This window comes from Schistocerca americana, chromosome 9 (assembly GCF_021461395.2).
Source record: "Schistocerca americana isolate TAMUIC-IGC-003095 chromosome 9, iqSchAmer2.1, whole genome shotgun sequence".
NCBI lineage: Eukaryota > Metazoa > Arthropoda > Insecta > Orthoptera > Acrididae > Schistocerca > Schistocerca americana.
In genome coordinates this window covers 138,073,309-138,095,657 of record NC_060127.1, presented here as the reverse complement: position 1 = coordinate 138,095,657, position 22,349 = coordinate 138,073,309, and the positions used below count along the sequence as shown (strand labels likewise).

General features: G+C 46.0%; 1 protein-coding gene across 1 annotated transcript in view; it reads left to right on the top strand.

The window, feature by feature from the left end:
• Positions 1–299: 299 nt before the first annotated feature.
• LOC124550742 (trithorax group protein osa-like) overlaps positions 300–22,349 on the top strand; it is a 34,400-nt gene continuing 12,350 nt past the window's right edge. The window contains exons 1-3 of the mRNA XM_047125463.1: positions 300–589; positions 6,896–7,703; positions 18,046–18,294. Of these exons, the coding sequence (XP_046981419.1) occupies positions 300–589; positions 6,896–7,703; positions 18,046–18,294 (1,347 nt within the window). The remainder of the gene's footprint in view (positions 590–6,895; positions 7,704–18,045; positions 18,295–22,349) is intronic.

Genomic DNA, 22,349 nt, shown 5'->3' with positions numbered 1-22,349 from the left:
ATAAAATGAGCTCTAACATGGAAAGTAAGCGTTTCCGGACACATGTCCACATAACATATTTTCTCTCTTTGTGTGTGAGTAATGTTTCCTGAAAGTTTGGCCGTACCTTTTTGTAACACCCTGCATAGTGGTGGTTTGCAGGTCTAAGCCTCTCTGCCAGTGAGTAGTACAGTGACTAAATGTGATAAGCTATAATGGTGGTTGTCTGGTTGGAGCCTACACCGGCGCTATGTCCGCAGCGTTGCTCACCGTGACAGCAGCCTCTGCTCTGGTGTGCAGGCACTGCTCGGCCCCCGACCATGTCGCAGCACGCACAGCCGGTGCCACCCCCGCCGCCCCCACCACCGGCCGGCGTCATCGTGCCCGCGCCTGCAGCCGTGGCCTCGGCATCCGCTGCCGCCGCCGCCCCCGCCGCCCCCCAGCACCAGCCCCCGGCGGGCGCCGGCCAGCCGTACGGTGCCTACGCGTGTGAGCCTTCTCCGCTCGCCGGACCGCAGCCCCCAGCAGTGCCGTCGCCCCCGCAGCTGCGCGCCAACCTCCGGGACTCGCCGCTCGATCTCAGTACCGCCGCCGCCTCCAGCCGCAACAGGTACTGACTGCAGGCCAGGGCGCTACACCACTGCACTGTGCGCACCGTCATTGACAGATGCGAAGATGCAAGCTTATACGTCGATCGCTACTGTCATACACACACAAAAAACTGAAGCACCCAGAAGGGAAGGAGGAAACGAAAAGAAGCGTCACAGGTTGAGAGGATATATGACCAAAAAGTTGAGTGAAATTTACAATGGAACTTTTCACTATGCACTCTCTTGTCAGCATAACATTTTAATCCTCTGACCTGGATGCATGCACTGACTCAGTTGGGAAGGTGTGGTTAAGCCAATGGATGCGCTCCTGAGGTAACCTGTCTGACAACTGTACTGGTGCTCGATACCCAGGATACTCGCACTGGGATTGGGTTTATGTCCGAGCTGGCCCACACTTCTATTGGGGCATTTTGTTGGCTAGGGAATACTTCATTAACCGCACCGACAGTTCATAGAGACACTTGTCATGTGTGGTTGAGGCCTGTCCTGTTCGAAAATGGCATCACAGTACTGTCACACGGGTGGTAGGACTTGAGGACTCGAGGTCCCCACGACATACTGTTGTGCCGTCAGAGTTCCCTGAGTCACTAATGGCTGTGGCCACAAATCACATCCAAATGGTTCAAATGGCTCTGAGCACTATGGAACTTCTAAGGTCACCAGTCCCCTAGAACTGTGAACTACTTAAACCTAACTAACCTAAGGACATCACACACATCCATGCCCGAGGCAGGATTCGAACCTGCGACAGTAGCGGTCGCGCGGTTCCAGACTGTAGAGCCTAGAACCGCTCGGCCACCCCAGCCGGCAAGTCACACCCAGTGACTGCCCACATCTCAAGGACTAACACCGCTGTGCCTCTCTGAAACATTGAAAGACTGGGACCTCTCCCCATATCACCACCACACTTGCCAGCTACGGTCATCCGCAGTAGTGCAGATTTGTGACTCATTGCTGAACATGATGTGATGTAATTTGTCAACAGACGGCGACACTCGCTCGAGGCACCAATCTGAATGCAACCGTTTGTGTTGGCAGGTTAATGGCAGCCTCCGCATGACACGGTAATTCCCTGCTGCTAGTCTCCAACCAACGGTGCCAGATGGTACAAAATGTTGCAGGGAGACAGGGTGAGGTGCAGGTGTGAGGAGGTTACGATCAGTCTATTGCACAATACAGTGATCCTCCATTTTGGTAAACACATGTGGTTGACTGCAAGCTCAATGACAAATATGCCAGTCCTCATTTTCCCAAGCAGTCCAACATCAGATCACAGTCAAATCGCAGTACCAAACGTATCAGGATACGGCACAATTCGACCAGCCGGCCAAATGGAGATCCTCAATGAGTCTCATTTCAAACTGTGTCAGGTGCTGCTGCTGCTGATGATGATGATGATGGTGATGGTGATGATGTTTGGTTTATGGGGCGCTCAACTGCGCGGTCATCAACACCCGTGGACAGTCCCAGTATTTACAACAGTCCAATTCTGTACACAGTCCAATCGAGCCACTGTCACAAATGATGATGATGATGATGATAACACTCAGTCCCCGGGCAGAGAAAATCCTCAACGCGGCCAGGAATCGAACATGGGACATTGTGATCTAGAGGCAGGGACACTAGCCACTGCCGGCCGCGGTGGTCTAGCGGTTCTGGGCGCGCAGTCCGGAACCGCGCGACTGCTACGGTCGCAGGTTCGAATCCTGCCTCGGGCATGGATGTGTGTGATGTCCTTAGGTTCGTTAGGTTTAAGTAGTTCTAAGTTCTAGGGGACTGATGACCACAGTAGTTAAGTCCCATAGTGCTCAGAGCCATTTGAACCACTTGAACCACTAGCCACTAGGCCAAGAGCTGCGTACGCTATCAGGTTCTGACAATGCTGTCTCAGACAACCACCCAGAGTCTGTGTACTTCCCAGTGATCGTTCAACATTTGACGCTGTTTAAGCCTCTTACAGACCCAACCGTACACGGTAACAACACCAAACATGAACTCCTCTAATCGACTCTGCATTCCAGAGAATTGCAACTCTTAATCATTAACGTATCTTCCTATGGTGTTTCCATTAAGGTCGGAGGAAGGCAATGGCAAGCCACCTCCACTAGGACCTTGTCTAGTACGGCTCTGTAAAGGAGTGTGGGACTTCATCATCATCATCTATCGTGTTTACGTGTACAAAGTTAAACAGATATATGACCATGTCTTGCAGTCGCTTCGCTGTTTTGTTACACTGTGTAATTGTATGAATCTTGATTGCAAATAGGTTTGCCGGCCGCGGTGGCCGTGCGGTTCTGGCGCTGCAGTCCGGAACCGCGGGACTGCTACGGTCGCAGGTTCGAATCCTACCTCGGGCATGGGTGTGTGTGATGTCCTTAGGTTAGTTAGGTTTAAGTAGTTCTAAGTTCTAGGGGCTTATGACCTAAGATGTTGAGTCCCATAGTGCTCAGAGCCATTTGAACCATTTTGAACCAAATAGGTTTGGTATGTCTTAAGAAACTAGTATATACGAGATGCCACTAACGATGCTCGTGCACCTGATACAAATCCGGCACAAAATAAATAAAAGTTCTCGTTATAGAGTTCCTTCCATATAAAAACGACAATTCCTAGCTGCTAGTTTTCACATACGCAAGAGGGACCCAAAAATAACTGAATTTCTGAAACATGTATTTCATTTTCTCGAATACAACTTCAGTCTCCTTCAGAGCACTTTACGTTGGCACTAACGTGCTTGCCAAACAGTTCATGCCAATGTTAGAACAACTCTTGTAATACGTCCCCTGATACCTGACATCGCAGTCATTACGTTCTGTTTTACAGTGGGGAAGGCGTTTTCCTGTCAATTGCTTTTTATCTGATGGAGCAATTTCTTTTTTAAAATTGTGGTAAGGTCTTATGGGACCAAACTGCTAAGGTCATCGGTCCCTAGGCTTACACACTACTTTAACCTAAACTAACTTACGCTAAGGACAACACTCACACCCATGCCCGAGGGAGGACTCGAACTTCGGACCGTGGCAAGGTGCCTGAGACCGCGCGGCTACCCCGCGCGGCGCTACGTCTGGCTAATAGGGCACATGGGAGAAGGTAGTCGTCTTCGTTCAGGCCAAAAACTGGCGAACACTCATCTGCAGCCGACGTTGCTACCGCACGACTGTGCGCCGAGCTCGACTGGAAGGTAAACCTGTTCGAACCCTGGTGCGGGATGAAATTTTCACTGCCATTATTTGGCCGGCAAGTACCAGACCTATCCACAGCATCTCACAGAGTAAGGCTGTGTGTCATTGGTGATAGTGATCCGTCCATCGGTGGGAACGTTTAAGCTCGGCTGCCCGCTCTGGTTCTATAGGAGAGAAGCAGGCCGTGTGTCGGAACCAGGTTTCTCCCCCCTCCCTCCTCTCACCGTCGTCAGCACGAACACAATACCACACTACACACACATTCATTACACTCATCTACTCTCTACAAATACGTCACGATGCAGGAACAATTCACCGGAATTTCATAAAGCCTGATAGTATCGCGAAAAACTTTAACTTATAGGTTTAAAGCCTGATTGTGAGGAACGAATTCTGAGAGTACGATCACTTTGATTTCAACAGAACAGATCACGTCATCTTCGTGTTCGATTTTCCCTGACGAGCCTTTTTCTGGCGACGAGAGTCAGGTGACTTCCATTGACTTGCCTGTTGTTTAATTTATGGATTAAATTCGTACCAGGACTCATAGCCTACGATGATTTTGTTGAGACAATTAGCGTCGTGTTTGAACGTGTCCTTCATTTCACGACAGCATCGAATGGCCTGATTCTTTTGACCACCAGTGAGAAGTCTTCGCACAAATCTTGGTACCACTTTTCACATTCCGAAATCGACGTTCAGAATTCGCTAACTCGTGCTCCAAGACAAAGCTGATTCGAATGTTAGTCGATCGCCCACTGTGGATCTTCACTGCCTAGATTACGGATTTTGCCGATATGTACCTCGGTTTGGGCAGTTGAAGAACGACAGAATCTTCAGTGGTCATTTCCGGCCCCCTTTTAAATCGAGAAAATCAGTCGTACGCTTCAGTTTTGCTACCAGCGTGTTCTTCGTACGTCACGATGCGCCATCACAACTGTTTCCGGTGCGGTCTTTCCAAGTAATAAACATATTTCACAGCTGCATGTTGTTTGTTAATGTTTGTCATTTCTGTGTGTCGCGAATGTGTCAGTCATTTCTGTGTGTCGCGAATGCAACACACACACACACACACACACACACACACACACACACACACACACACAGAAGCCCCACTCGTCATTGTCAGCTGACACCAGTTGGCAGAATGATTCAATAGATGTCCTAGAATAGCTCCTTAGCAATAGAACCTGGTACTACAGTTACACATTCTGTAAAATTATGATTCTAGTTACTTTTAAGTCCTCATAGCACAAGACAATGTTTTTACAGTGAGTTGACGAAAGTCGTGGGACAGCGATATGTACATGTAGAGATGGTAGTATCGCGTACGCAAGGTATAAAAGAGCAGTGCATTGGCGGAGCTGTCATTTGTACTCAAGTGATCCACTTTACAAGGTTTCCGACGTGATTATGGCCGCACAATAGGAATAAACAACTTTGAATGTGGAATATCGGTAGGACCTAGACGCACGGGATATTCCATTTCGAGGATCTAGATGCATGGGACGTTTCATTTCGGAAATGGTTAGGAAATTCAGTATTCCTAAATCCACAATGTCAAGAGAGTGCCGGGAATACCAAATTTCAGGCGTTAACCCGGTTACTTAACGGCCGAGAGCAGCGGCAAATCAATGTGGGTCGTACGGCGAACGTACGCGCAAAGACAGTTCAGCGAATTTGGCGTTAATGGGCTATTTCAGCAAGAGGTCGACACGAGTGTCTTTGCTAATGGCACGTCATCGCCTGCACCGCCTCTCCTGGGCTTCTGACCATATCAGTTGGACCTTAGACGGCTGGAAAACTGTGGCCTGCCCAGATGAGTCCCGATTTCAGTTGGGAAGACCTGATGGTGTGGTTAGAGTGTGGCGCAGACCCCACTAAGCCAATGGGCCAAGGTTGTCAACAAGCCACTGTGTAAGCTGGTGGTGGACTGTGTTTACACGAAATGGGCTGGATCCTCTGGTTACGTCGTGCGGTAGCGTTCTCGCTTCCCACGCCCGGGTTCCCGGGTTCGATTCCCGGCGGGGTCAGGGATTTTCTCTGCCTCGTGATGGCTGGGTGTTGTGTGTGATGTCCATAGGTTAGTTAGGCTTAAGTAGTCCTAAGTTCTAGGGGACTTATGACCACAGCAGTTGAGTCCCATAGTGCTCAGAGCCATTTGATCCTCTGGTTACGTTCCGCTACTGAGAGTTCATTTGCAGCCATTCGTGGACTTCATGTTGTGACTTGGCAAGACAGCCAAGCCACTATGAGAGGAAGCCGAAAGACACGCGCTTAAGCTCACTCAGGCTGGCGTGAGGTCTGGAACAGTTAGAGGAATAGAGACTAGCAAAAAAGTACGTAGCTTCTGGAATACTTAACTTTAATCCATAATTGGTGAACATCGGTCTGACGGTACATGCATCACAAGATAAATAGCAATTGATAATGGCGCCTTGCTAGGTCGTAGCAAATGACGTAGCTGAAGGCTATGCTAACTATCGTCTCGGCAAATGAGCGTAATTTGTCAGTGAACCATCGCTAGCAAAGTCAGCTGTACAACTGGGGCGAGTGCTAGGACGTCTCTCTAGACCTGCCGTGTGGCGGCGCTCGGTCTGCAATCACTGATACTGATGACACGCGGGTCCGACGTATACTATCGGACCGCGGCCGATTTAAAGGCTACCACCTAGCAAGCGTGGTGTCTGGCGGTGACACCACACTTCATGTTGCCAAAAAACGATGGAATTTTTATGGACGACAATGCTCAATGTTATCAGGCCGCAGCTGTTTGCGACTGGTTTGAAAAACATTCTGGGCAATTCGAGCAAATGATTTGGTCACCCAGATCGCCTGAGATGAATCCCATTGAATATTTATTGGATGCAATCTAGAAGTCAGTTCGAGCACAAAATCCTGTCCTGCTAACCCTTTCGCAGTTATAGACGGTTATAGAGGTGGCACGGCTCTATATTTCTTCCAACGACTCATGGAGTCCACGGTATGTAGAGCTGCTGCACTACATCAGGCGAAAGGAGGTTCGACACGATATTAGGAGGTATCCCATAACTTTCGTCACCTCATTGTATAAGCACCACTATTACATTTATAAATCCGTTATATGTTGTCTTTGTTTTACAGACCGCAAGAAGCTGTCCAGGAGGTGAAGGTGGAACATGGAAAATGGAAAGAAGAGCGCGTACTGGGGCACTGTTCAGACATTCTGAGATCACAGCTGAATGGGCACAGGGATGTCGGGGCCGTGCCCACTCCAGAGGAATATAAGATGGGAAGTTACGACAGCAACCCTGCCATGACAGGATCACCGCAGAAGTGGTACCAAATGGCCAGCACCGCCGCTCAGTATCCTCAGCACACCTTCCAACGAGCAGCAGCCACAGAGGCACCCGGCGCAGGCAGCCAGTGCTGGAGAATGCCGCATCTGACCGGTGGGTTTCCGTACAGGGCGAACGTGCAGTCGTACGTAAACCATCATTATGCCCCCCTGGCCATGACTCCCAAGAGTCGTCGGTTCTCCCCTCTGAAACCCAAGCCCATTCGCGAAGGATGCACGACCCCGATCCACGTGCAGATCCCGAGCTACCGCCACGGCCCGGTCCACGACACGGCGGCATCCTCGTATGGCGACCGCCGCAGCCCACTGCAGAATCCAGAGCACGGCTCGGCATTCACGAGGCACGTCCGTGTCGCCAGCCCACTCACCGGCGGAGAAGTCGGTGGGGGGAGCGCGAACAGCTGGGCGCGGGGGCGAGATGGTGAAATGAGGAACGTCGACATGCTGATGCAGATGCTCCCCAGTAGCAGAGCCTCGCCACCACTGGCGTCACCGCTGCTGGGCCGCTACAGCCCCGACCACTCGCAAGGCCTCGCACCGCCGCACTCCGCACAGGCGCCGCCACAGCCCCAGTGGTCATCGCCCAGCTGGATGGTGAGAGCCACCTTACTAAATGTTGGTTTATCTAGTGCTATACTGACGTGACGCTACATTTCATACGTTATGGAGGAATCGGCATCCAATTTTTGATGTATTGCTTGTTGGGACGTATTGTTAACATATTGTTGTTTTGGGATAAATAGTCGATCGGTCTGTCGCCTGGTCCATCAACTACAATGGACTTTGGCAATGCCTACAACTCATGCTGGTGAAAGTCAGAAAAATCGGATGTCCCAAGACAGAAATCAAACGCAATAAGTCACCAAGTGAAGGGCTTCAAAGCCTCAGCGATCCAATTCGTATCACTTTAGAACTACATCTACCTCTACATGATTACTCTGCAATTCACGTTTAAGTGCATGGCAGAGAGTTCATCGAACCACAATCATACTATCTCCCTACCATTCCACTCCTGAACAGCGCGCGGGAAAAACGAACATCTAAACCTTTCTCTTCGAGCTCTGATTTCTCTTATTTTATTTTGATGATCATTCCTACCTATGTAGGTTGGGCTCAACAAAATATTCTCGCATTCGGAAGAGAAAGTTGGTGACTGAAATTTCGTAAATAGATCTCGTCGCGACGAAAAACGTCTTTGATTTCATGACTTCCATCCCAACTCGCGTATCATATCTGCCACACACTCTCCCCTATTACGTGATAATACAAAACGAGCTGCCCTTTTTTGCACCCTTTCGATGTCCTCCGTCAATCCCACCTGCTAAGGATCCCACACCGCGCATCAATATTCTAACAGATGGTGGTGGTGGTGGTTAGTGTTTAACGTCCCGTCGACAACGAGGTCATTAGAGACGGAGCGCAAGCTCGGGTTAGGGAAGGATTGGGAAGGAAATCGGCCGTGCCCTTTCAAAGGAACCATCCCGGCATTTGCCTGAAACGATTTAGGGAAATCACGGAAAACCTAAATCAGGCTGGAGACGGGATTGAACCGTCGTCCTCCCGAATGCGAGTCCAGTGTATTCTAACAGAGGACGAACTAGTGTAGTGTACTGCTCCATTAAATTTCGGGAATGCAGCCGCATAAATTCTGCTTCTGCGGCTGCATTCCCGAAATTTAATGGAGCAGTCTTTGCGCCGCGAAAACCTGAAGATTCACATAGTGTAGTGTAAGCTGTCTCTTTAGTGGACTTGTTGCATCTTCTAAGTGTCCTGCCAATGAAACGCAACCTTTGGCTCGCCTTCCCCACAATATTATCTATGTGGTCTTTCCAGCTGAAGTTGTTCGTGATTTTACCCAGGTACTTAGTTGAATTGATAGCATTGAGAATTTTACTGTTTATCGCGTAATCAAATTCCAACGGATTTCTTTTGGAACTCATGTGGATCACCTCACATTTTTCGTTATCTAGCGCCAACTGCCACCTGCCACACCATACAACAATCTTTTCTAAATCGCTTTGCAACTGATAATGGTCTTCGGATGACCTTACTAGACGGTAAATTGCAGTATCATCTGCGAACAACGTAAGACAACTGCTCAGATTGTCACCCAGGTCATTTATATAGATCAGGAACAGCAGAGGTCCCAGGACGCTTCGCTGGGGAACACCTCATATCACTTCAGTTTTACTCGATGATTTGCCGTCTATTACTACGAACTGCGACCTTCCTGACTGGAAATCACGAATCCAGTCGCACCACTGAGACGATACCCCATAGGCCCGCAGCTTGATTAGAAGTCGCTTGTGAGGAACGGTGTCAAAAGCTTTCCGGAAATCTAGAAATACGGAATCAACTTGAGATCCCCTGTCGATAGCGGCCATTACTTCGTGCGAACGATGTTTTCTGAAACCATGCTGATAAAACAAACTTAATCATTATGTAACCATACTTGAACTAAATGGTAAAACACTTCCCTTGATCTCCAAAATAATTTTATCATCTCCTGAAGCATTTTGGTAGAACCCCAGCATCAGATCTGGGCATGAAACATATGATATGAGACAAGATATTAAAAGGAGTACATGCAACAAAGTAGCAAACCCGAGAACATATCTATTACAGTTAATACTGGGTGCCGTGCCACTTTGTACTCCATAGCACCATCATTGCCCAATTGACATAGCCATTTCCACGCTGTACAGGGAAACAGGTTTACCAGTAGGTGATGTTAGTGACAGCAATGCTATGACTTGAGGCATAACCATACCGGGTGGTTAAAATAAATTGGAGCGACTCACAGGCGTCCAGTGGGGGCTGTAATTATCGTATGGCAGCGAAATTTGGCACATATTCTAAGGCTTTAATGAGGAACCGATATGTGCTCGAAAAAAATTAGTTCCAGTTTCAACCACCACGTGCAAATATAGCGCTGTGAATGCAAGAAAGACATTCAGAAATGTTTTTACTCATCATGGATTAGAAACCGGACATAGCCAGAAAAGGTCAAACAAGCGATAGAGACATAATGTTGATTTTATAATTAACTGCTCCGTTCACAGTATGTTCAATATGAGCAGCAGAGACGTTGACAACGTGCTGTACAGTGCTAGATTTGCACCTGGCGGCCAAAATTGGAACGAGGGTTCTCCCCCCCCCCCCCCCCCCCCCAACGTAAAGCAGGTCCTCATTCTCACATTTCCATATCTAACAAGTTTCGCTGTCATACGATAATTACAGTCACCACTGTGAATGGGTGCACATAAATTATTAACACCTGATATTCAGATTTGTATAGGTAACAAAATTATTAGTAAAAGGATTAAATTTGCTCTAGCAAGGCCGCGGCCTACAACACTCCCGCGCTGTTGGAATTTGAAAAAAGGAAAGTGTGCTCGTTATATAAATTTCAATCAAGACCTTTGCAAGCAACAGTCCAAGTTAAATCAAAAGTGTCAATGGGTCAACAAAAATGTTCAAAATGTTCAAATGTGTCTGAAATCTTATGGGACTTAACTGCTAAGGTCATCAGTCCCGAAGCTTACACACTACTTAAGCTAAATTATCCTAAGGACAAGCACACACACACATGCCCGAGGGAGAACTCGAACCTCCGCCGGGACCAGCCGCACAGTCCATAACTGCAGCGCCTTAGACCGCGCGGCGGTCAACAAATACAAAAAATTTAACGCTATGGAAAGGGGTGGGGTGTGGGGGGAACAGCGACATTCATTACGATTACAAGGAAACATTGATTTACAGCACAGTAGCAGGTAACACTTGCAAAATCGAGATCATCAGTCACTGCAATAAAAAATTTGTACCAACAAGGCCAGAGCTGCCGCATTTCAAGATGCTGGAACACAACATGGGAATACCGCCAGTATGAGATTCTTCAACACGTATTTCTTCATACAGTCATTATTCCTGATGTACGCATTACTGTCCCCAATGCCACTTATTTTTGACGTTATTTTCTTTTGATCCAGTGTCGAACTGCCAATGTCAGTTGGGCACTGATGGTGCTAAGGAGTAGGAAGTGACAAGAAATTCTGTATTTACACTGACGAAAAAGAATCGCAACACTAAAAAATAAGTAATCTAGGGTACTGAAATTTCGGGAATATGTTTGTCTGGGTAACATATTTAAGTGTTTAACATTGCAGGATCATAGGTTAAACGCGGGATAAGTCACTGAAATTGTGAAATGCTGGTACATTAATAACCGGTGTAACCGCCAGAATGTTGGTTTGTAGAGGTGCCAGACGTCAGTTTGTGGAATGGAGTTCCATGCCTGTTGCAATTGGTCGGTCGATACAGGGACGGTTGACGCTGTTTGTGGAACACACTGGAGTTGCCGTCCAATAATGTCCCCTATACAGGGTGTTACAAAAAGGTACGGCCAAACTTTCAGGAAACATTCCACATACACAAAGAAAGAAAATATATTATGTGGACATGTGTCCGGAAACGCTTACTTTCCATGTTAGAGCTCATTTTATTACTTCTCTTCAAATCACATTAATCATGGAATGGAAACACACAGCAACAGAACGTACCAGCGTGACTTCAAACACTTTGTTACAGGAAATGTTCAAAATGTCCTCCATTAGCGAGGATACATGCATCCACCCTCCGTCGCATGGAATCCCTGATGCGCTGATGCAGCCCTGGAGAATTGCGTGTTGTATCACAGCCGTCCACAATACGAGCACGAAGAGTCTCTACATTTGGTACCGGGTTTGCGTAGACAAGAGCTTTCAAATGCCCCCATAAAGTCAAGAGGGTTGAGGTCAGGAGAGCGTGGAGGCCATGGAATTGGTCCACCTCTACCAATCCATCGGTCACCGAATCTGTTGTTGAGAAGCGTACGAACACTTCGACTGAAATGTGCAGGAGCTCCATCGTGCATGAACCACATGTTGTGTCGTACTTGTAAAGGCACATGTTCTAGCAGGACAGGTAGAGTATCCCGTATGAAATCGTGATAACGTGCTCCATTGAGCGTAAGTGGAAGAACATGGGGCGCAATCAAGAAATCACCAACAATGCCTGCCCAAACGTTCACAGAAAATCTGTGTTGATGACGTGATTGCACAATTGCGTGCGGATTCTCGTCAGCCCACACATGTTGATTGTGAAAATTTACAATTTGATCACGTTGGAATGAAGCCTCATCCGTAAAGAGAACATTTGCACTGAAATGAGGATTGACACATTGTTGGATGAACCATTCGCCGAAGTGTACCCGTGGAGGCCAATCAGCTGCTGATAGTGCCTGCACACTCTGTACATGGTACGGAAACAACAAACAACTGGTTCTCCCGTAACACTCTCCATACAGTGACGTGGTCAACGTTACCTTTTACAGTAGCAACGTCTCTGACGCTGACATTAGGGTTATCGTCAACTGCACGAAGAATTGCCTCGTCCATTGCAGGTGTCCTCGTCGTTCTAGGTCTTCCCCAGTCGCGAGTCATAGGCTGGAATGTTCCGTGCTCCCTAAGACGCCGATCAATTGCTTCGAACGTCTTCCTGGCGGGACACCTTCGTTCTGGAAATCTGTCTCGATACAAACGTACCGCGCCACGGCTATTGCCCCGTGCTAATCCATACATCAACTGGGCATCTGCCAACTCCGCATTTGTAAACATTGCACTGACTGCAAAATCACGTTCGTGATGAACACTAACCTGTTGATGCTACGTACTGATGTGCTCGATGCTAGTACTGTAGAGCAATGAGTCGCATGTCAACACAAGCACCGAAGTCAACATTACCTTCCTTCAATTGGGCCAACTGGCGGTGAATCGAGGAAGTACAGTACATACTGACGAAACTAAAATAAGCTCTAACATGGAAATTAAGCGTTTCCGAACACATGTCCACATAACATCTTTTCTTTATTTGTTTGTGAGGAATGTTTCCTGAAAGTTTGGCCGTACCTTTTTGTAACACCCTCTATGCACAACTGGAGACAAATGTGATGATCGACCAGTCCAAGGCAACATGTCGACACTCTTGTTGGGTTACAACAGCGCCAAGTGAACTTTCACTCTACCCTCCACCGAGCTCTTGCTTGACACCAATGAAGTGACAAATGGCGGTGGTTGGGGGTCGGTGAAATGCACGTCATAGGGCGTCTGGCTAGGAGCTGTGCAATCTGTAATATTTCGCTGTCAGTGTGGTGCCAACTGCTGCTCAAACTGCTGCTGCAGATGCAGTGCAATGCGCCAGTGCCGTACGCCGAACACGACGGTCTTCCCTCTCCGTAGTGCCACGTCAGCGTCCGGAGTCCGGTCTTCTTGCAAAACTGCACATTCTCGCGACTACCGCTGCCAGCAATGATGTACAGTGGCTGCATTCCTGCCAACTCGTTCTGTAATGTCGCAGAAGGAACATCCAGCTTGAGCTGACAATGGCGTCCTGTCGCCTTAGAGACACTCTTGAGTAACGTCATCTCACCACGTCCGTACTCAAAGGTAACTAACGTTCGAGACCGTTCCAGCGTGTATTTAAGGGGGGTTGGGCGTCAAACGGGCCGACTTGGAGCAGGAGAGGCACCACAGGAGATTTTAATTTCCTGTGCCTATACTTTTACAAATAAATTCATAAAACTTTGTCAGCATGACCTGGAAGTACTCAGGATTCACACTCATAGCAGTGGAAGTTCAGAAACATAACAAAATAATTATATTTTTTTACATGTGAAATTTCATCATTTTTTCACTTACTATTGGCTGCATTTGTTGCTATAGGTACATTTTTCTTCACAGGTAAGAGAGATTATTTGATGGATTTTGCACAGCATACAAACTGTACTTGCAAGTGTATGAAACTCTACAATTTTCCAAATCCATTAAAAACTGTGTTAAAAATAGAAATAATAAACTACAAAATTTGATTTTTTTCTAAACATAAAGCATAAAACGCAACAGCTCATTCATTTTTTCTTAAATTAGATTCTAGAGTTTCAGACACGTGTAAGTACGGTTTGTATGCTGTGCAAAATTTATCGAACAGTCTCTCTTTTGAAGAAAAGTGTACCTATAGCAACAAATGCAGCCAATAGTAAGTGAAAAAATGATGAAATTTCACATGTAAAAAAATTCATTTTGTTATGTCTTTGAACTTCCGCAGCTATGAACTTCTGAATCCTTCCTGGTCATGCTGGCAAAGTTTTATGAATTTATTTGTAAAAGTATAGACAGTGGAAATTAAAATGTCCTGTGGTGCTTCCCCTGCTCCAAGTCGGCCCGTTTGACGTCCTTCCCCCCTTAAAGGAGACCTGATGGGCATCATCGAAGTCGTGCAACCAGCCCCACCTGATGTGACTTGCGCGAAATTTAAACACACATCATTTTTCACAAGTAGAAACATGCGTACCAACTTACGTTTATGTCGCACAACCCCTCCTTGGCGTTGCGATTTTTTCCGTTAGTGTATTTTCGTAGTTCACAGCTTTACTACCTCGCTGCAATGTGCTCCTTTCGCCATATGCCCCGTATTTCATGCCACAGGTCTGTTGATGGGATTCTCCTGAGACATGTCACGACATGACAAAATAAAGGGTACAGAACAGACTGAAGCGCCTAGAACTGCTCGGCCACCGCGGCCGGCGGTGCTTTACATTCAGTTACATTTTCAAAGCTCAATGCTGGAGATCAAGCTAGAGTATCCATGTGGTTTCCACATTACATTCATCACGTTTTTTTACAAAAAGAAGTTGATTTTTTATACGTTGACTGTATATTATATAGCATGGTAAATATTGATATTTCCATGTTATACCCCTGATACAACAGATGTTAATAACTTCAGAATCACACAGACATTCACAGTATCAACGTGTTTTCCCATGCAAACACGTTAGATGTAGTGAGCGAGTGTATGTGTTCCTGAAGTTACTATTATTTGCTGTATCAAAGGTGTGACATGGAAGTACCAGTATTTACCACGGTGCGTAATATATAGTTAACGCGCAAAAAGCTCGAGATATTTTTGTAAAAAACCTCAGGGTTCCGTACAAAGTTACTTACGTATACACACAGTTCATTCATTCCGGGAATTCAGTATCTCGCCAGATTTGCCCAATACCGTCACTGATTCCGGCAAGATATTGGTCCTAGGGATACCAAGATTTTCGAGAATGTTTCAATTTCAATAACATAAATGTGATGTAAAGTCACGTAGTTGCCAGGTGGCCACTGTTATAATAATCAGTAATTCTGCATTCATGCTGGCCGGGTCGCAATCGTAAAAGTGAAACATCAGGCAGGGGATGACTTTACTGCTTATACGAGGAGCGATCACTGCACGTAGATACGGCGTTTCAAGTTATATGTGGAACAGACATTCGCAGACTAGTCTGGGAATGTTTGTTTCACATACAACTAGAAACGCCGTATCTACGTGCAGTAATCGCTCCTGGATATTTTATGATGGGCAAATTCCAAAACGCGTCATATGAACAACAAAGTCATTCCTCGACTTTTACCGTTGTGACTTAGTCACCCTGAATGCAGAGCTACATACTGTTTTAATTTCATGTGTGACGTCTGATGGCAAATAACAAAAGAAATATTTTTATCGTTTGATAAAATTACGAATTAACAGTTTTCGGATTTTTTTCCTTTATTTTTGAAACCTTGTTTGTCACCAAATTTCTCGATGCTAGGCCAACGGGAAGTACTCAACAGGTTTGATGAATGAGTCTGCGGAAATTAAAATATGTGCATAAGTGGCCATATTTTCTCACTGCATTGACCTAGAATTTTCAATGTTTTACACCGACAAGGGACACAGACCTCCATACGAGAAATAAATCTCAATACGTCTACCTCTTCCTGAGAAGAGGAGTTTTTAACAGTCGGACAGCCAGACAGGAGGATAAAAAGTGATCCTATGAAGGTCTCGTTTTTACCCATTCACGCACGAACCCTAAAATTGTAGCGAAAGTAAAATTAACCTGATAAAATAAAATAATTTTGACAATCATGACAAGCGTTCCACCAACAAATGGGTAGTTGAAACATACTGGCAGATTAACACTGTGAGCTGTACTGGGACTCGAAACTGCGACCTCTGCGACTTTCGAAAATTAAGGTTTTTCCAAATGTCCGAACATCTTCCAAGATGCGACATCGTCATGTACCTAGGAACAAGCTTTTCCACTGAAATTTAAAATCGTTGCAATGGAGAAAATCTTTTCATTACTGTATTTAGTCTTCTGTTACATTCTTATTTTACTATGTACCAATTATCAGTAAATGAAATCAGATAAACATATATATCAAAAACGAGCTACAAGTCAAATTCATTTTGACGTAGAAGCTACTGCAAAGTAAGACAAATTTTCATTTTCAAAGCAAGAAAACTGTTACAGAACTGAAGAAGCTATGTTCATTTGCAAGTATCACATCTTCGATGGCAAAAAACCTCCTTCCGTTTCGAGGTACAAGGTGGTCCTTGACCGGCGAAGTATGGCTTAAAAATATAAAGTATTTTGCTCACCATGAAATTCTGTACGTGATGAAAAAACAATATATTTCTAACTTTAAAAGTGCAGAATATGACACATACTCTAAAACAAAACAAACCAAAAAAAGACGCACTACGAAGGAATTATCCAGATGGGACGGAAATTGGTAGACGTGATGTACATACACAGAAAGAAATGATTGCAGTTTCAAAAAAGTTGAATGCTTTGATAAAAACAAAGAACTTCACGAACTGAGCAAGTCAACAATGTGTTGGTCCACATCTGGTCCTAATGCAGTCAGTTACTCTGCTTGGTATTGATTGATAGTTCTTGGATGTTCTCCTGAAGGATATCGAGCCAAATGACGCGTTAGATTGTCAAAATGTCGAGTTGGTTGCAGGGCCTTGACTGACTGTAGTCCTCCAAACGTTTTCAGTTGGGAGAGATCCGGCGACCTAGCAGGCCAAGCTACGGTTCCACAAGCACGAAGAGAACCAGTAGGAACTGCACATAACAGTACCTCATGTATACCAACAACGGAAAAGGTAAAACATGGTTTAAACTTCTTTTGGTACATATTTCTTCATGTGATTCTAAAATCAGTTACCAGACTGAACTACAGACCAAACACTCACATTCCTAAGTATTCTATCCTCTGGATACAGCACTCTCCCCTACACAATATTAAGCAAAAATCTGTTTATCTTGAGCACTAGACAATTAGCAAGCGCAAATTGATATTCAGTACGGAAACTTTCAAGAGCCATCTAACGATCCTTTCTTTTTTCTTTAAAAAAAAAAAAATTCGGAACCTATAATGTTCGAATAAATTTTTCATGCCTTAAATATGACTGTTTGCCGTATTCAATTACAATCTTGTAATTCTACTACAGCCGTGTTTCTCGAAATTTCGGCTTTTCACAACCTAGTGTACGTCCATCATCAGTGTACAAATAACCGACGGATCTATGTATAACTACGAACAGGAAAAAACATTTTATTTTATGACCAATTTCAGTGCTATTTTTTGCATATTTCGGTTATACTATTAGGCAGTCTCAGTGTTTTTTCCCAATTTCCACTATTTTCTACCAAATTTGGTATTTTTACCGATTTAATTGTTATTTTTTGCCAATTTTTATGATAATTTTTTGCCAATTTTTGTGTTAATTTTTGCCAGTTTCGATTTTTCTTGTCAAATTCGATGTAACTTCTTGCCAAATTCGGTGCTGTTTTGCTAATTTTGGTGCTATTTTTGAAGCCACATCATATTTCGTTACGTGGAAATTGAATTATCAGTTCAAGATTATACATGAACCTCAGCCTTGAGAAGGCAAAATGTAATTTCAACACTAAGTCGGTAAGAAGGCTGTGAGAAGTTTGATGTGGGACCTGAGCTCGCACTGAGGAGTACTATAAACTTCAGGTTCGAAAGTGTCTTTTTCTGAATTGCAGATAGACGTGCCCGGGTCGTTTCAGTGTGCAACGCCACCACAGACGTCGTCAGTGGAGGCGGCTGGTGGCGCCCCGCCCATTCCGATGCCGCAGGTGCTGCAGTCACAGAGCAAGAACGTGCGCCCTTTCAAGATCTTCAACTACGACGAGATGCTCGGAGAGCCGGCCACACCCGAGAGCAGACAAGGCAGGCTGCCGTACGACAGCCGAGAGAACTACGAAAGATTCCTCAACGAGCAACTCGCGCTGGTAGGTTTCACATCAGGTTGTGTCCGCCTGTACTGGAGATTGAGGTGGTGGGATTAAATTCTAGAGTCAATGCAAGATTACAAAAAATAATAAAGAAAATAAAAGGCCCTTCAGGAATTATACGGGATATAGTGAGTATAAGAGTAGCTATACGAGGTTTGTCCGGAAAATACGTATAAAAGTTGAATAATGTCTTTATGTTACAAGTTGCAGTCACCGCCAGGTGGGACTACTGCTGTAATCAATCCCATCAACGCTCAGTTCGAGTCAGAGCACTCTGCGTGAAGGTGGGAGTGTGCGGCAGCTTGTTGATTGTTACCCATTTTCACCTGCCGTCGGCATGGAGCTCTCTCTGATTGAGGGAGAGCGCGTCAATATCAAGTTTCTTGCAAAGCTAGGCAAGAATGGCCGTGAGATTCTCTGAAGGTACCAACCGTGAACAAGTGGTTAAAAAAGGTTCCGGGGTGGACGAGAAGAAGTGAACGATGACCCTCGCCCAGGACGCCCGTCGACATCGAGTTCCGATGCAAATGTTGAAAGAATTCGGGCTTGTGTTCTTAAAGACAGTAGATTGACAGTCAGAATGATTGCTGACGAGCTGTCAATCTCCAAAACAGTCGTTCACGAAATCCTGACACAAAAACTTGAAATGAAGAAATTGTGTGCGAAAATCGTACCGAAGCTCTTGACGCCAGAACAGAAAGCAAAGAGGGTTGAGTGCTGTGAGGACTGGTTGGAAGCAGAGGAACCAGGGGACTTTCTCAACCGAGTCATCACTGGAGACGAGTCCTGGTTTTACGAATTGGATGTGGAGCTAAAATCTCAAAGCAAGGAATGGAAACTAGCAGGAGAACCGAGAACAAAAAAGTCGCGAAAATCAAGGTCCAATGGGAAGACAATGTTGATTGTTTTCTTTGATTCTAGGGGCATTGTTCACAAGGAATTTGTCCCTCCCGGCCAGAGAGTGAAAGAAAATTTTTACGTTGAAGTTCTGACACGTCTCAGAGCTCGTGTGGCCCGAGTTCGACCGGAGTTGGCAAAAGGGGGCAGGTGGATCCTTCATCACGACAATGCGCCCGCTCACACGTCGCTCGTCATGCGCGAGTTTTTGGCCCGAAGGTCATTCACCGTGACGGACCACCCGCCTTATTCACCCGATTTAGCCCCGTGTGACTTCATGTTCCCGAAATGCAAAATGGTGCTTCGGGGGCGGCACTTGGGAGATGTGGAAACCATCACGGCGGAAACGACACGGCAACTGAACAACATCACAACTGAAGACTTTCAGCAATGTTATCACCAGTGGAAACAGCGTTGGCAGAAGTATATCGCGTCTCAGGGCGAGTACTTTGAAGGAGACCATATTGTAATACCTAAATAATAGTAAAATAAAGTTATTATTCAACTTTTATACGTATTTTCCGGACAAACCTCGTATGTATTAGTGACTGAGCATGGTATACTGAACATCATTACATCAGTATTTACATCATTTGCAAACTAATAATTATAGGTATTATGTCCTATGTTTTTAGGTTGGGTGATATCTCCAAGTCCATGCTTATTTTACCCTGGGGCACAGATCAGGTGCAAAAGTGCGAATGCGTGGAGTTAACTGGTCGGCCTACTCTGACAGGTGTAGTCCACTTGGTGGTGCAGTTCCGCCTGTGCAGAAAACATCAGGTCATTGAGTGTGTAACATGTTTGTTGGAAGACTGCGAGACACAGGGAAAAAACAGTCAATACGTTGATATGTGTACATATTAAGGTAGCATATTTACACTACTGGCCACCAGTACACCAAGAAGAAATGCAGATGATAACCTGCAACATGCGGTCGTGCATTATCCTGCTGAAATGTAGGGTTTCGCAGGGATCGAATGAAGGGTAGAGCCACGGGTCGTAACACATTGAAATGTAGCGTCCACTGTTCAAAGTGCCGTCAATGCGGACAATAGGTGACCGAGAAGTGTAACCAATGGCACCCCATACCATCACGCTGGGTAATACTCCAGTATACAGGTGACGAATACACGCTTCCAATGTGGGTTCACCGCGATGTCACCAAACACGGATGCAACCATTATGATGCTGTAAACAGAACCTGGATTCATCCGAAAAAATGACGTTTTGCCATTCGTGCACCCAGGTTCGTCGTTGAGTACACCATCGCAGGCGCTGCTGTCTGTGGTGCAGCGTCAAGGGTAACCGCACCCATGGTCTTCGAGTTGATGGTCCATGCTGCTGCAACGTCGTCGAACTGTTCGTGCAGATGGTTGTTGTCTTGCAAACGTCCCCATCTGATGACTCAGGGATCGAGACGTGGCTGCACGATCCGTTACAGCTATGCGGATAAGATGCCTGTCATCTCGACTGCTAATGACACGAGGCCGTTGGGATCAACCACGGCGTTCCGTATTACCCTCCTGAACCCATCGATTCCATATTCTGCTAACAGTCATTGTATCTCAACCAACGCGAGCATCAATGTCGTGATACGATAAACCGCAATCACGATAGGCTACAATCCGACTTTATCAAAGTTGGAAACGCGATGGTACGCATTTCTCCTCCTTACACGAGGCATCACAACAACGTTTCACCAGACAACGCCGGTCAACTGCTGTTTGTGTATGAGAAATCGGCTGGAAACTTTCCTCATGTCAGCCCGTTGTAGGTGTCGCCACCGGCGCCAACTTTGGGAGAATGCTCTGAAAATTCGAGAACTACAACAAACATGAACTTAAAATTAGATATCCTTGATGTAGCGAAGCAACTCAGATCAATTAATCTTTCGGTCCAGATTCTATACCAGTTACATTCCTTTCAGTATGCTGATGTAATAGATTCTTACACTATGTGACAAAAGTATCCAGACTCCCTCAAAGACATACTTTTTCATATTAGGTGCATTATGCTGCCAGGTACTCCATATCGACCACCTCAGTAGTCAAAAATGGTTCAAATGGCTCTGAGCACTATAGGACTCAACTGCTGTGGTCATAAGTCCCCTAGAACTTAGAACTACTTAAACCTAATTAACCTAAGGACATCACACACATCCATGCCCGAGGCAGGATTCGAACCTGCGACCGTAGCGGTCGTGGGGTTCCAGAATGCAGAGCCTTTAACCGCTCGGCCACTCCGGCCGGCCCTCAGTAGTCATTAGACATCGTGAGAGAGCAGAATGGGGCACTCACGGACTTCGAACGTGGTCATGTGATTGGGTGTCAGTTGTGTCACATGTCTGTATGCGAGATTTCCGCACTGCTAAACATCCCTAGGTCAACTGTTCCCGACGTGATAGCGAAGCAGATACTTGAAGGGACACGGACAGCACAAAAGCGTACAGGCCGAACTCGTCTGTTGACTGACAGAGATCGTCGACAGTTCAAGAGGGTCATAATGTGTAATAGGCACACATCTATCCAGAACATCATACAGGAATTCCAAACTGCATCAGGATCCACCGCAAGTACTATGACAGTTAGGCGGGAGGTGAGGAAACTTGGATTTCATGGTCGAGCGGCTGCTCATAAGCCACACATCACGTCAGTAAATGCCAAACGACGCCTCACTTTAGGTAAGGAGCGTAAGCATTGGACTATTGAACGGTGGAAAAACGTTGTGTGGAGTGACAAATCACGGTACACAATGTGGCAATCCGATGGAAGGGTGTGGTTATGGCGAATGCCCAGTGAACGTCATCTGCCAGCGTGTGTAGTGCCAACAGTAAATTCGGAGGCGGTGGTGTTTCTCACTGTTGAAGAGCAGTTTCGGGATGGCGATTGCATCTTTCAACACGATCGAGCATCTGTTCGTAATGCACTGCGTGTGGCAGAGTAGTTACACAGCAATAACATCCCTGTAATGGACTGGCCTGCACAGAGCCCTATAGAACACCTTTGGGATTTTTTGGAACGCCGACTTCAGTTGTGCGGCTGGATTCGTAATTTGCTGTCAGAAAGATCACATTCTGCAGCAATGGACGTTAAGTCATTGAGTAAATCAGAAATGATATCTGGCTTTCCACAAGGAAGTTTTATAGGCCCTCT